Below are 14,801 nucleotides of genomic sequence, written 5' to 3'. Positions count from 1 at the left end.
GTTTCCAGCCTGTGTGTTTTCATCACTCCGGCCAGCACTGCCTTTTGCCACTGCATATTACTGCTCAGAACAGAGATGTGTGTAAATACTGTTTGGATTGTAAGTGTATTATAGATTTAGAGTAATTTCTGGAAAACCAGGACCTTTGACTTTATAAAGCTGTGGCTTTATTTGTTAGAGAGAGAGAGAGAGAGAGAGAGAGAGAGAGAGAGAGAAGAGAGAGAGAGAAATGGAGTGAAAGTTTGTGTGTGGTGTAACGGTAAACGGCATAGGCAGATGTTTGGAATAACTGGTGTTTCTCTGCAACTTCCTAGGAACTCGATTTTCTAGGTCAGGGGCTCTGTGAAGGGTGTGTGTAGGTGTATTTGCACTCTCTCTGTAACAACATTCAGCTGCTTCACACCTTGACAGATCCATTTCTGTTACTTTACAACTGTAGGTGCCACCAAACTGTATCAGGTTTTGTCAAGTGTGCAGCACATAGCCATTATATTGAGATTGTTTATTCACTGCTGGAGAGATTTTCTTTTCTCTCACTCATTGGAACAACAGGTGAGGAGTCTTATGGGAATAGACACAATGTTGTTGGCAAAAGATTTAACAATGTTATTAGTGTAACCTTGGCTATGGGAACAGTCTCAGCTTGTGGATAGAACAGCAAAAAATATCCAGCAGGATATTAATGATAACAGATATAGAGCACTTAGATATCCCAATATTATATACTGTAATTGAGCTCTGTTCTTAAAAGACCACAACAGTGGGTAGTGGAAGTAAAATAACATTCATTAAAAACAAAAAAAGATTTTTATCAATAATATTTGGTTTGTTAATCAAGGCTTTGTGAGCGGTGCATGTTTGGAAAGTTCCAGAAAATTATGTCAAGTCTTTAGACAATTAGCCAATTCGCTTTTGATAGGAGGTTTACCTGTGGTTGAATTTTAAGGCCTAACTTCAAACTCTTGACATCATGGGAAAATCAAAAGAAATCAGCCAAGACATCAGAAAAGAATTGTGGACCTCTACAAGTCTGGTTCATACTTGGGGAGCAATTTCCAAATTCCTGAAGGTACAACGTTCATCTGTACAAAGAATAGTACGCAAGTATAAACACCATTTGACCTAGCAGCCATCATACCACTCAGGAAGAAGATGCATTCTGTCTCCTTGAGATAAATGTAGTTTGGTGTGAAAAGTGCAAATCAATCCCAGAACAACAGCAAAGGACCTTGTGAAGATGCTGGAGGAAACAGGTAGACCAGTATCTATATCCACAGTAAAATGAGTCCTATATTGACATAACCTGAAAGGCTCCTCAGCAAGGAAGAAGCCACTGCTCCAAAACCACCATAAAAAAGCTAGACTTCAGTTAGCAAGTGCACGTGGGGACAAAGATCTTAGTTTTTGGAGAAATGTCCTCTGGTCTGATGAAACACAAATTGCACTGTTTGGCAAAAATATTATTATACTATTATACTAAATATAATGCTGAATATTATTTATAAAAATGCTATGGGGAATATAATTCTAGCGTCATATGTAATGTCTGATTTGATTTTATCATTAAATTATTATTATTTAACTGGATAATTATGCATTTCCATAAAACATGTATTTTTGAAAAGAATATTTAGATGTAATCAGAGTCATTATTTTAGAAAAATGCCATTTTAATTTAAAACATTTGACATGTATGCAATCAGTAACTGTGTGCAATCAGCATATGTATCTAACATGATTCCTTATTATTCCTTTCAACAATGCAGAATTATTAGCTAATATTTCCATTTGGTGTCACCATCGCTCTCTTCTGGGCTGATTTTAAGTTCTTCTCTGATGGATCATTTAGCACTTTTAAGAGATTAACTTTTAGCTATATTTTATAGGAATTGAACTCTTTTGTATATGTCTTTTAAAGTAAAACAACTTTCAAACGTATCTTTTTTTGAACTGTGAGTTCAGTATCGTGAACCAAACCAATGAGTGAATCGTTACACCCCTGCTCTCTTAGCTGGGCTCTTGGATTTACATTTTATGTATTTGGCTTAAATATGATGCATACATATAAAGGGCTTATTGTTAATGTCTTGAAAGGATAAGATATGTGTTGCTCCTAAGGACCTTGGAAGTGTGTATATGCCCTTGTGCTTTACAGGGTGTAAAGGACAGCTGGATCTAACCCCTTAATATGCACCTTAATCATGTGCAACACGATTAAGGTAACTGGGATAACACCTTCTGCTTGTGGTTTGATGTAAAGTGCAACATAATTACACCCTAAGAGAGAAACCCTGTGTGTTAAGGTCAGTGTGATCACACACTCGATCTAGAGTTGTTGTGCTGAGCTGTAGTGACTTTCCCCTAAAGCTTTTGAATATTTTTAGCAGCCGTCACAATATGGCTGGGAGACAGAGCTGTGTATGTGGAAGCCATTGTGCAACAGTAATTAATTAGTAATGGAGCTGACCTAGATGTGACGGTTAAGAATATTTGTTTGAGGATTTGAGCATGCTTTGGTAAGAGGGACACACAGAGGAACATTTGAAAGGACACTGTAAAGTCAAAGTGGACCAAGGAATCTCTCCTTTTTCTTTATGTAAGAGCTGTCATATTCAATGAACTCAATGAAACTGAGTGAGTCAAGAAGAGAATTGAAAGCAGGGGACTCAGGGAGGAAACATCAGATGTGGAAAAGAGACACACATGCAAACACCGGTGAGCTCTAGTGTGGGATGTGTTTGTAATTTGCAGCATACCTGCAGCCACTCTGACAGGTGTGAACCAGTATGTCTGTATCTAATGGCTTGTTACAGCTCAGGGTGTCAGATGACTCACGTAACCAGCACTCTGTCGGTCTGTGATTCATAAACATGTTATTGACACTGAACTGGACCTTAAGTGCATCTGGTGTTCTGGTAGCAATGCTAAGATAAAAAGTCAGGGGTCAACAATAAGGCCATCTATAGATAGAAACAACCAGTGTCGATAATAAAGTTTTACATTTAAGTGGCAACAAAAAAAAGGGGCCCACTGAATTATATATATATACACTCACCTAAAGGATTATTAGGAACACCATACTAATACTGTGTTTGACCCCCTTTCGCCTTCAGAACTGCCTTAATTCTACGTGGCATTGATTCAACAAGGTGCTGAAAGCATTCTTTAGAAATGTTGGCCCATATTGATAGGATAGCATCGTGCAGTTGATGGAGATTTGTGGGATGCACATCTAGGGCACGAAGCTCCCGTTCCACCACATCCCAAAGATGTTCTATTGGGTTGAGATCTGGTGACTGTGGGGGCCATTTTAGTACAGTGAACTCATTGTCATTTTCAAGAAACCAATTTGAAATGATTCGAGCTTTGTGACATGGTGCATTATCCTGCTGGAAGTAGCCATCAGAGGATGGGTACATGGTGGCCATAAAGGGATGGACATGGTCAGAAACAATGCTCAGGTAGGCCGTGGCATTTAAACGATGCCCAATTGGCACTAAGGGGCCTAAAGTGTGCCAAGAAATCATCCCCAACACCATTACACCACCACCACCAGACTGCACAGTGGTAACAAGGCATGATGGATCCATGTTCTCATTCTGTTTACGCCAAATTCTGACTCTACCATCTGAATGTCTCAACAGAAATCGAGACTCATCAGACCAGGCAACATTTTTCCAGTCTTCAACTGTCCAATTTTGGTGAGCTCTTGCAAATTGTAGCCTCTTTTTGCTATTTGTAGTGGAGATGAGTGTTACCCGGTGGGGTCTTCTGCTGTTGTAGCCCATCCGCCTCAAGGTTGTGCGTGTTGTGGCTTCACAAATGCTTTGCTGCATACCTCGGTTGTAACAAGTGGTTATTTCAGGCAAAGTTGCTCTTCTATCAGCTTGAATCAGTCGGCCCATTCTCCTCTGACCTCTAGCATCAACAAGGCATTTTAAGCCAATGCCTATATATATATATACATATATATATATATATGTATATGTATATTTATATATGTGTATATGTATATTTATATATATTTATATACTGGTGGCCCAGTCAAAGTAACTGTGTGTGTATATATATATATATATATATATGTGTGTATATATATATATATATATATGTGTATATATATATATATATATATATATATATATATATATATATATATATATGTGTGTATATATATATATGTGTGTGTATATATATATATATATATGTGTGTATATATATATATATATATATATATGTGTGTATATATATATATATATATATATATGTATATATATATATATATATATATATATGTGTATATATATATATATATATATATATATATATATATATATATATGTATATATATATATATATATGTGTATATGTATATTTATATATATATAATGTATGTACTATAAATACTGCAAGAGAACCTGCTTCAGTCTAAAACTAAAGCTTATGAGGAAATTAACCTTTCAGCATGACAATGATCCTAAGCAAAAGGCCAAAGCAGCATTGGAGTGGCTCAAGAACAAAATGATAAATGTCCTACGGTGGCCCAGTCAAAGTCCTAATCTCAATCCTATTGAGAATCTGTGGCAGTATTTGAAAATTGCAGTCAACAAGTGTCACCCAACCTACCTGAACAACCTGGAGCAAATCTGCCGAGAAGAATGGGCCAAAATCACTTCGTCACTGTGTGCAAAGCTTGTACATATGTGTCCCAAAAAACTAAAAGCAGCTATTGCAGCAAAAGGTTGCTTGACCAAATATTAATGTGTGGGGGTTGAGTACTTATGCAAGCAAGATATTTCAGATTTTTGTTTTTCATAAAAATATTTCCCAACAAAAAACAATGTCACCTTACTGTGGATCGGAGGGGGCGGGCCGGTCGAATATCGCACTCCGGTCCCCAATCGGCCTGATGAGGCGCATGAGGATAAAGGCGGCGGTGGCGATTGTTCGAGAGAGAGAATTACGGGCATGTCCGTCATGTGCGTTGTTTATGTGTTTTTGAGTTTTCATTAAATTATTATTTACATTGACAAGCGGTTCTCGCCTCCTCCTTGCCCATCCTTTAACTGTTTACACTTACAATAATTGATTTTGAGTTTCAGCATTTTAAAATTAAAAAAATGCATACACGCACACTAGTATGCCCACAGTCTCGAGATGTTTTGCCACAGATGGTGTCATGGCAGCTGAGAGCTTTTCATGCAGAGAGATTCAGTGGAAATATCACCATAACACTGTCCAGTCACCCTGCGATCACAAACACCGCACTCAAGTCAGAATATCACTGCACATGATGTTCAGCAAGTGTAACATCATGTGATAATTGTTTTAGGTGTCTGAGGAGTGTTCTGTATCAAAAAAAAGTATTGTAATTATGTTTATTTTGAAAATGTTGTTTTTATATATATACGTGGCATTGATTCAACAAGGTGCTGAAAGCATTCTTTAGAAATGTTGGCCCATATTGATAGGATAGCATCTTGCAGTTGATGGAGATTTGTGGGATGCACATCCAGGGCACGAAGCTCCCGTTCCACCACATCCCAAAGATGCTCTATTGGGTTGAGATCTGGTGACTGTGGGGGCCATTTTAGTACAGTGAACTCATTGTCACGTTCAAGAAACCAATTTGAAATGATTTGAGCTTTGTGACATGGTGCATTATCCTGCTGGAAGTAGCCATCAGAGGATGGGTACATGGTGGCCATAAAGGGATGGACATGGTCAGAAACAATGCTCAGGTAGGCCGTGGCATTTAAGCGATGCCCAATTGGCACTAAGGGGCCTAAAGTGTGCCAAGAAAACATCCCCACACCATTACACCACCACCACCAGCCTGCACAGTGGTAACAAGGCATGATGGATCCATGTTCTCATTCTGTTTACGCCAAATTCTGACTCTACCATCTGAATGTCTCAACAGAAATCGAGACTCATCAGACCAGGCAACATTTTTCCAGTCTTCAACTGTCCAATTTTGGTGAGCTCTTGCAAATTGTAGCCTCTTTTTCCAATTTGTAGTGGAGATGAGTGTTACCCGGTGGGGTCTTCTGCTGTTGTAGCCCATCCGCCTCAAGGTTGTGCGTGTTGTGGCTTCACAAATGCTTTGCTGCATACCTCGGTTGTAACGAGTGGTTATTTCAGGCAAAGTTGCTCTTCTATCAGCTTGAATCAGTCGGCCCATTCTCCTCTGACCTCTAGCATCAACAAGGCATTTTAAGCCAATGCCTATATATATATATATATATATATATGTATATATATGTATATATATATATATATATATATATATATATATATATATATATATATATATATATATATATATATATATATATATATATATATATATTTATATATGTGTATATGTATATTTATATATATATATATATGTATATTTATATATATATAATGTATGTACTATAAATACTGCAAGAGAACCTGCTTCAGTCTAAAACTAAAGCTTAGGAGGAAATTAACCTTTCAGCATGACAATGATCCTAAGCAAAAGGCCAAAGCAGCATTGGAGTGGCTCAAGAACAAAATGATAAATGTCCTCACGGTGGCCCAGTCAAAGTCCTAATCTCAATCCTATTGAGAATCTGTGGCAGTATTTGAAAATTGCAGTCAACAAGTGTCACCCAACCTACCTGAACAACCTGGAGCAAATCTGCCGAGAAGAATGGGCCAAAATCACTTCGTCACTGTGTGCAAAGCTTGTACATATGTGTCCCAAAAAACTAAAAGCAGCTATTGCAGCAAAAGGTTGCTTGACCAAATATTAATGTGTGGGGGTTGAGTACTTATGCAAGCAAGATATTTCAGATTTTTGTTTTTCATAAAAATATTTCCCAACAAAAAACAATGTCACCTTACTGTGGATCGGAGGGGGGCGGGGCCGGGTCGGAATATCGCACTCCCGGTCCCCAATCGGCCTGATGAGGCGCGCGAGGGATAAAGGCGGCCGGTGACGATTGTTCGAGAGAGAGAGAATTACGGGCATGTCCGTCATGTGCGTTTGTTTACGTGTTTTTGAGTTTTCATTAAATTATTATTTACATTGACAAGCCGGTTCTCGCCTCCTCCTTGCCCATCCTTTAACTGTTTACACTTACAATAATTGATTTTGAGTTTCAGCATTTTAAAATTAAAAAAATGCGCACACGCACACTAGTATGCCCACAGTCTCGAGATGTTTTGCCACAGATGGTGTCATGGCAGCTGAGAGCTTTTCATGCAGAGAGATTCAGTGGAAATATCACCATAACACTGTCCAGTCACCCTGCGATCACAAACACCGCACTCAAGTCAGAATATCACTGCACATGATGTTCAGCAAGTGTAACATCATGTGATAATTGTTTTAGGTGTCTGAGGAGTGTTCTGTATCAAAAAAAAGTATTGTAATTATGTTTATTTTGAAAATGTTGTTTTTATATATATACGTGGCATTGATTCAACAAGGTGCTGAAAGCATTCTTTAGAAATGTTGGCCCATATTGATAGGATAGCATCTTGCAGTTGATGGAGATTTGTGGGATGCACATCCAGGGCACGAAGCTCCCGTTCCACCACATAAATATATAAATAAATATATATTTATATTTATATATATATATTCATTTTTTTTTTATACATACACTTTTAATTCATGCTCCAAGGAGCATGGTGACTCTTTCTTGCCTGAATGAGAGGTTGAAAAATGAGCTGTCTGTCAATAAAACACTGTTTACCACTTAGTACAAGCGTGTATTTGTTTGTGTGCATTTAACTGTTGATGGTTAATCAATAAAAAGCTTCCCTCTCATTAATGTGCATAAACTCATGCATTTAAGCACACAAAGTATTTTCAGAAGAATAATCATGCCTGGCTCCATCTGTGTGCAATTATGTGTGGGTCAGTGTCTGTGTGCATGTTTTAACAGCACTTCGTCAAACAATCTACACACCTTTATCCCACATACTCACAACACCTTTGTCCCACAATAACCCTGCAAAAGGAGTTACAATCAGTGTGTGTTGGCGCCTACATCTGTTAGTGCAAAGGTTACTGCAGTACATATCCATGCTTTAGCCCACAGGTTTGTGTTTACATAAAGCAGCTTGGGGTTTTAATGCACACAGACACACTTTTCTGTTTCTTGGTGGTTCTTGTTACTGTGACTTGGCAGGATCAGAGAGCTTGTCCTTGAAAGTAATTGTGTGGGGTTAACAAGACACTTTTCATTCAAGTCTCTCTCTCTATTTTCAATTTAAAAGTACTTTATTGGCATGATTGTGTTTACATACAATATTGCCAAAGCATTAATACACAAAACAGATAATGACAAGACAAATAATAATGATAAGATAGAATTAAAATAAGGTGCCAGGTAATGAATAATAATAAAAAAAAAAACTATAATAACAATATACATTATACAATATAAAATAAAATATGCATTTAACATGACATTATGAACTTAAGAAAATAAAAGTACTGTGAATGAAGTACATTAAGGCATTATCTCTCTCTCTCTCTCTCTCTCTCTCTCTCTCTCTCTCTCAAGAGAGTGAGTGAGTAAGAGAAAGAAAGAGAGATTGTGTATACAGCTTTGGGTCCTAAGATGACTCCTCTGTGAAATCCCCTTTTAAGTGTTAAATCCTGCCTGTAGTTTGGAATGTCTCTTGGAATGTGTTTTCAACATAAGCGGGCCTCTTGGGTTGTCCTTGGACATTTGGGCTTTCACTCACTCACTCTCAGTCTCTTGGTTACTATATTTGTGTGTCATTTTCAGTCATCTTAGTCCAGGCATTTACCCCAGAGGGCTGTGCTTATGTGATCTTTAAGGGGCAGAGAGAAAGAGAGAGAGTTGGAATAGCAGGCACTCCCTGTTCACTCCCCTTAATAACATTCTCTTCATGTTAGAAAATGATCCCAAAGCTCTTTTCTGCACTTTAAACTAACTGACTTTCCACTAGTGTCAACTAATGATCAGCTATGATTCACCATTTCATTATTAAGAAGTGAAGGCTAAACAGCCCCCTGATTTTACTATGTTTTAAGCATAGTAACTGTAATACATTTTTGTTTTTCATAGTTCTAAAATGAAATAAGAACGACCTCATTGTATCTTTGTCCAAGAACCCAAAATGCCAAACCTTGAATTGCAGAATAACATTTATTAGTGTGATCACACTACTACCTTTGCTCATACTCTGTAGAAACTCAACCAAGTTCTCAGTTTGTTTTGGATGTGTAGCCTGCATATAGAATGTAGCATGAAGTTATAAGGATAACTTCTTTATTACAAATAAGGATTCAATGTAACTTCCTTTAAATCAACATTTAATGATCCAATTAAAATATCAAGAGAAATTATCAACAGTTATGTTATATAATTGTTATAATCGTGCAGCCCTACCTCAAGTTACCATGTTTAGTGTCAGTTTATTAGAGTAAAAATGACAAACCCCTACATAGCATCATTGATCGTATCATGACGTGTCTGTGTGTGTGTGTGTGTGTGTGTAGGAGCACATTGGCAGCAGCAGTTCTATTGGGAAGATTGAGCCCATCTCTCCAGTGAGCCCGGTTACAATGGAGCCCAATCTGGACCTGGTTCCCACCCGCTTCTCTAAAGAGGAGCTGATCCAGAACATGGACCGTGTGGACCGGGAGATCACCATGGTGGAACAGCAAATCTGCAAACTGCGTAAAAAACAGGTGATCTTTACATTTGAGAGGTTTTACTGGTTGAAAAAAAAAAAGGTGACATTTCGATTTCAACAAGTAACTGGTTTACTTGCTGCTAAAAATTTATACTCTGCAAGGCAACACGTTTGTACATAACTTAGCCTAGGGATGTGGGAGACTAGTCAACTAAATGGTTCTGATGTTTCTAGTCGACACTGGAATAATCGGTCAATATTTGTCCCCATTAATCTGTTCAAACATTCATGTTTGGCTTTATATTTTACAAAGGCTGCACTTAAATTACAGTCATGTTAATGTTACATTTTAAATTTAATTAATTAAACTATTATTAAAAAAGTGTATATCTGGAGCAGATGTATGCAAAGTTTTATTTCACCTCAGGCAGCACGTACTTCATCCCTCTCTCACTCGTGAAGGGCACAGAAAATTCCCTCTCGCAAGCCAAGCAGCTATCATTTTGGTGGTTTGGGAAGTGGATTTCCAAAACATTGGCTTGCAAGTCAATATGGGTGTTTTCTACGGAAACCCGTTTTGTCCATTTTGTCTGTTTTTATGTCGTGATCACAACATAATTTTCTCGTGATTTCCACTTAAAGTTTCTGTGAGAACTTCTTTTGGCGCCTGGGGCAGCTCATAATGTCACAGGCACAGCATCTTCATTTTCTGTTTATCACAACAGTAAGCTTCTCTAAGTCAAGGAGAAGGATTTTATCTCAGTTTTATGTAATGCCTTGCAAGTCTGCTGACCTGCATCTCACATCATAAGCCGGTGTCCATGTAGTAATGATGGGAAAATGAAGCTTTCTGAATCAATAGGATTTCATTATAAACATATTGAAATTGGGTTTGTTACTCAAAGCTACTGTTCACAGTTCAATTTACTGCCATCTGGTGGTTAAAAAATTAAGCACAACTAGCATTAAAATATTTGATCAACACTATTTTGTATTTTTTTGTCTTTTTAAATAAAGCGTTTGTAAATAAATATTTAACAGCCAGGTGAAGGCTCAAAGGTTTCATTTATAAGTTACGAAGCTACTGTGTTGTGTGAAAAAATAAAAACAATGTCTGAGAGTAAATTGATAAGAGTGATTTTCAGACGAATGAAGCATCGGATGTCACAGATTATGTTTTTCCCCAAAACGATTGAAGCTCCAATACAATGTATGTTAATGTATACAGTGCTTCAATGGCACAAAGCTATTTCAGCTACCGTCAGGTCTTGATTAATGAAATGTGTGATGAGATACTACTCCTCTGCAATACTGAATGCCGTCTCTGGAATGATTCTGAAGGGATTTACACTTAAGTCAGGATCACGAGAAAACAGCTCTTGTTATGTCGCGATCATGAGAAAAAAGTGATAAACCATGGACAAAACAAGCTTCCGTAGTTTTCACATCTGTCTTCTTTAAATCTGTGCGTGCTTGCAAGATATTTTCCGCTGAGCAGGCTTTTTCAAGTGAGGATAATCAGGAGGTGAGTCTGGTCCTGTCTTTCACCAGACCATGTTGACATGTTAATTTTGCTCATCAAAAATTAATGCTCTTATTAAATAGCTTAGAAAATAATCTTAAGCTAGGTATGCCAATTTGTTTATTATTATTATTATTTGTACCCTGCTGATCAAGAAGGCTATTTTCAACGATGTGCCGACTGCTTAACTGGTTAAACTGTCTTCTATTCTGTGTGCACATCATGTTTAGATCAATACATTAGGTTTATTGTACATTTCTCACAGGCCTACTTTTTTTCTACCCTAGCTATTATTTTAAATCGTAACTGTTATTAGTTAACTTTCTTTATTGGACAGCTGTCATATTAGATCACTGGCTTATGTACATCGTGAAACTTTTCAGTGCATTTTTTTTTTCTTGTAGGTTTTACTTTCCTGTTAATTAATTTCAACAATGTCCTGACTGTTTTAATATGTTTAGTATCTATTGCTTGGTGAATTCCATTTAGAACAGGCTGTTTTCTGTCAAACTGCTTTGAAACGATGTGTGTTGTGAAAAGTTCCATTCAAATAAATAGAATTGACTTGACCATTAGGGTTGCTCTGTTAGTCTTGTACTATTCATTCAATTGTTTTCAATAAATTTGTCTGTATTCGCTAACTTTGATTTAGTGAACGCATGTCATGTTCTAGATCATAATGCAAAACAAGCTACATAAATTACACTTTTCAGTTGAATTTTGTGTCTGATTTGGCTGTTAGAATAGATTAACATACATTGTCAACAAATTCTAGAAATTAATAAATGGCTAAATAAACATCAGGCTAAAGCACAACTGTTAATCAGCACATAACTGTTAATCAGAAGGTTGCTGGTTCGATCCCCACAGCCACCACCATTGTGTCCTTGAGCAAGGCACTTAACTCCAGGTGGCTCCAGGGGGATTGTCCCTGTAATAAGTGCACTGTAAGTCGCTTTTGATAAAAGCGTCTGCCAAATGCATAAATGTAAATGTAAATACAAATAAAATAAATAGCTAAATAAACATCAGTACTGTATGTTTAGTATCATTCAAATGCTGACCATTTAAATAAATCAAAATATAATAAATAGCTAAATAAACATCAGTACTGTATGTTTAGTATCAGTCAAATGCTGACCAATAAATAAAGAATAAATGAAAATGCAATAAATGGCTAATTGAAATTAACATGAAATCAACACTCAACAGACATAATCCACCACCGCACCGTTGTCTGATGAGCCGCAAAAATATAATCTGATGTTTACCTTTCAATAGGCTACATTAGTGAATGCACTGACAACCTAGTTGGCTAACACAGCAAACAGACATGAGTGACATGGTTGTCAGGGACAGGGTTAACGTTATTAGTTAAATGATGGGGTCATTGTTTATTAACTTTTCAGTATGTATTTCACAAACTAGTTAGCAACTTACTGCGAAGACACCACTCAACTCCACACCACTTAACTCTGCCCTGTATGCAGAGCCACCATCATTTCAGAGTCAGCTCTGTAAACAATGGAGTCAGAGTGTGCTCTGCTGGACAAACTACGAAATTCTAAAGCATTGTTTTCTTCATTATATGTTCTGAAAAAAAGTTTTCATATCTGCGCATATCTGTAAAATATACGCCGATACCGATATATCAGTGAAAGGCTAATATCGGCTGACTGATATATCGGTCGGGCACTACTGTTTATTGAGGGTTTCTTTCTTTTTAGAATAGTTGACCAGTCGACTTCAGAATTTACATTTAACCATCAGTGAAATTAGTTGTTCCGCACATCCTTAACATAAATTGCAGTCTTGCACTTTATGACTAATGACTAATCATCAATGCATGCAAACTCATTTGGAATGCTGAAAATTTCTCTACTATAAATCATCATCATCATAATAATAATAATAATAATAAAGCATCCTTTTGAACAATAAAATTGCTTACAGTGACATTAAGTTCTCCATCGTGCTGAGATCTGGTTAAAGTATCTCTCAGGAGGTGAATCGCTTGGGCTTCAATGCCTTCAATGCTGTTGGTAGTTACCTCATCATATTACTGTTCATTTGCACAAAGTAATCACATCAGTGTTCATTTGCATAAAGTTATAAACTTTGTTGAGTCCCTGGACTCCCACATCATGTTGCCAATGTGCGCTGTCGCTCATTTCACTGGAAATTGCCTAATCTTGTTGAAAATGAATGACTTATGCTTGCTTTGTTGCTGCAAAGTCACTGTATACTATGAAAGGGCTTTATTTACACATTTGCACATTTGCTGAATGTTTCCTTGCTAATATTTTTGTTCTATTTTCTCGCCTGTTTCTTCTCAATTTGGAATGCCCAATTCCCAATGCGCTCTAAGTCCTTGTGGTGGTGTAGTGACTCCCCTCAATCAGGTGGCGGAGGATGAATCTCAGTTGCCTACGTGTCTGAGGCCGTCAATCCACGCATCTTATCACGTGGCTTGTTGAGTGCGTTACCGTGGAGACATAGCGTGTGTGGAGGCTTCACGCTATTCTCCGCGGCATCTACACACAACTCACCATGTTCCCCACCGAGAGCGAACCACATTATAGTGACCACAAGGAGATTACCCCATGTGACTCTACCCTCCCTATCAACCGGGCCAATCTGGTTGTTTGGAGGCCTGGCTGGAGTCACTCAGCACACCCTGGATTCAAACTCATGACTCCAGGGGCTGTAGTGCAAAGCTTTTTATTCAGAATAAAAGGATGTCTTTCATTGTAAAGCTTTCAGAGCTGCAATTAGTTGACACTTTTCATGCAAAGAGCAGTTAGTGTTATGCTATCTGGACACTTTTGAATCTAGTAGCAGATAAATGTGTTTAGAACAGAGTCTTGTTTTTTGTGTGGTTATAGCCTCAGCAGGCCACACGGGTTTCCGCACTCCTTTCTTGCTGTCTCCTTCATTCCTTGTGCTTTCTCTTGCTCTCTTTTTTTAAGGCATGTGCTTTTACTGTTTGGTCTACTTCAAGTGTTAATGCCATAATAAAACTTTAGGTCACTTTTCCTTAGTGGGATAATTTCAAGTATATTAATGTCTTTTAGCACACAAGTGACTTGTCCAAACAAAGTATATAATGAGCCTGTTTTTTGAAGTTTACTGTAGAATCCTTTTTCTGATTTTTCTATCCATTCTTACTGGGGCCATCACAAAAAATGTATAAGCAGACCCCATCTTTGTGTAATAGACCCAACCCACACACACATACACATTTGGGCCGTATCCAAAACAGCGCTCAATAGATCGAAACCACCTGCGCTCTGTGGGCTAGTCCATTGTTGAGGCGTGGGTTGTTGGAGGATTGAAGAGGGAGTGAATTGGGGAGAACAGCTTCAAGCCTGAATGATTGTATACGTACTGTCACGCTACCAAGAGAAATGAATCTCTCCTCATATGCCCCTTAACCCCATACTGTTTTCTTCTGAAAGTTTTGGCATCTTTTTTCAGTGAGGTAATATGCTCCGCCATCTCTCTTCTCTTCCCTCAGGTTTTCTTCAAGCTTTAAAACATCTGGGGCAAGTGGTGTGGTAAACTTTTAACGTTAAGAGAAGGAGTGATTGAGAGAAGAAGTGAGAATATCAGATTACCGAACGTTCGT

General features: G+C 37.7%; 1 protein-coding gene across 1 annotated transcript in view; it reads left to right on the top strand.

Moving 5' to 3' along the window:
* Positions 1 to 14,801, top strand: part of LOC127630694 (nuclear receptor corepressor 2-like) — a 168,849-nt gene that overhangs the window by 71,073 nt on the left and 82,975 nt on the right. Inside the window, exon 5 of the mRNA XM_052108404.1 lies at positions 9,515 to 9,706. Coding sequence (XP_051964364.1) covers positions 9,515 to 9,706 — 192 coding nt within the window. The remainder of the gene's footprint in view (positions 1 to 9,514; positions 9,707 to 14,801) is intronic.

Source organism: Xyrauchen texanus, chromosome 37, assembly GCF_025860055.1.
Source record: "Xyrauchen texanus isolate HMW12.3.18 chromosome 37, RBS_HiC_50CHRs, whole genome shotgun sequence".
NCBI classification, from domain to species: Eukaryota; Metazoa; Chordata; class Actinopteri; order Cypriniformes; family Catostomidae; genus Xyrauchen; species Xyrauchen texanus.
Note: the sequence above shows the minus strand (reverse complement) of the source record. Positions and strands in the feature narration are given on the sequence as shown.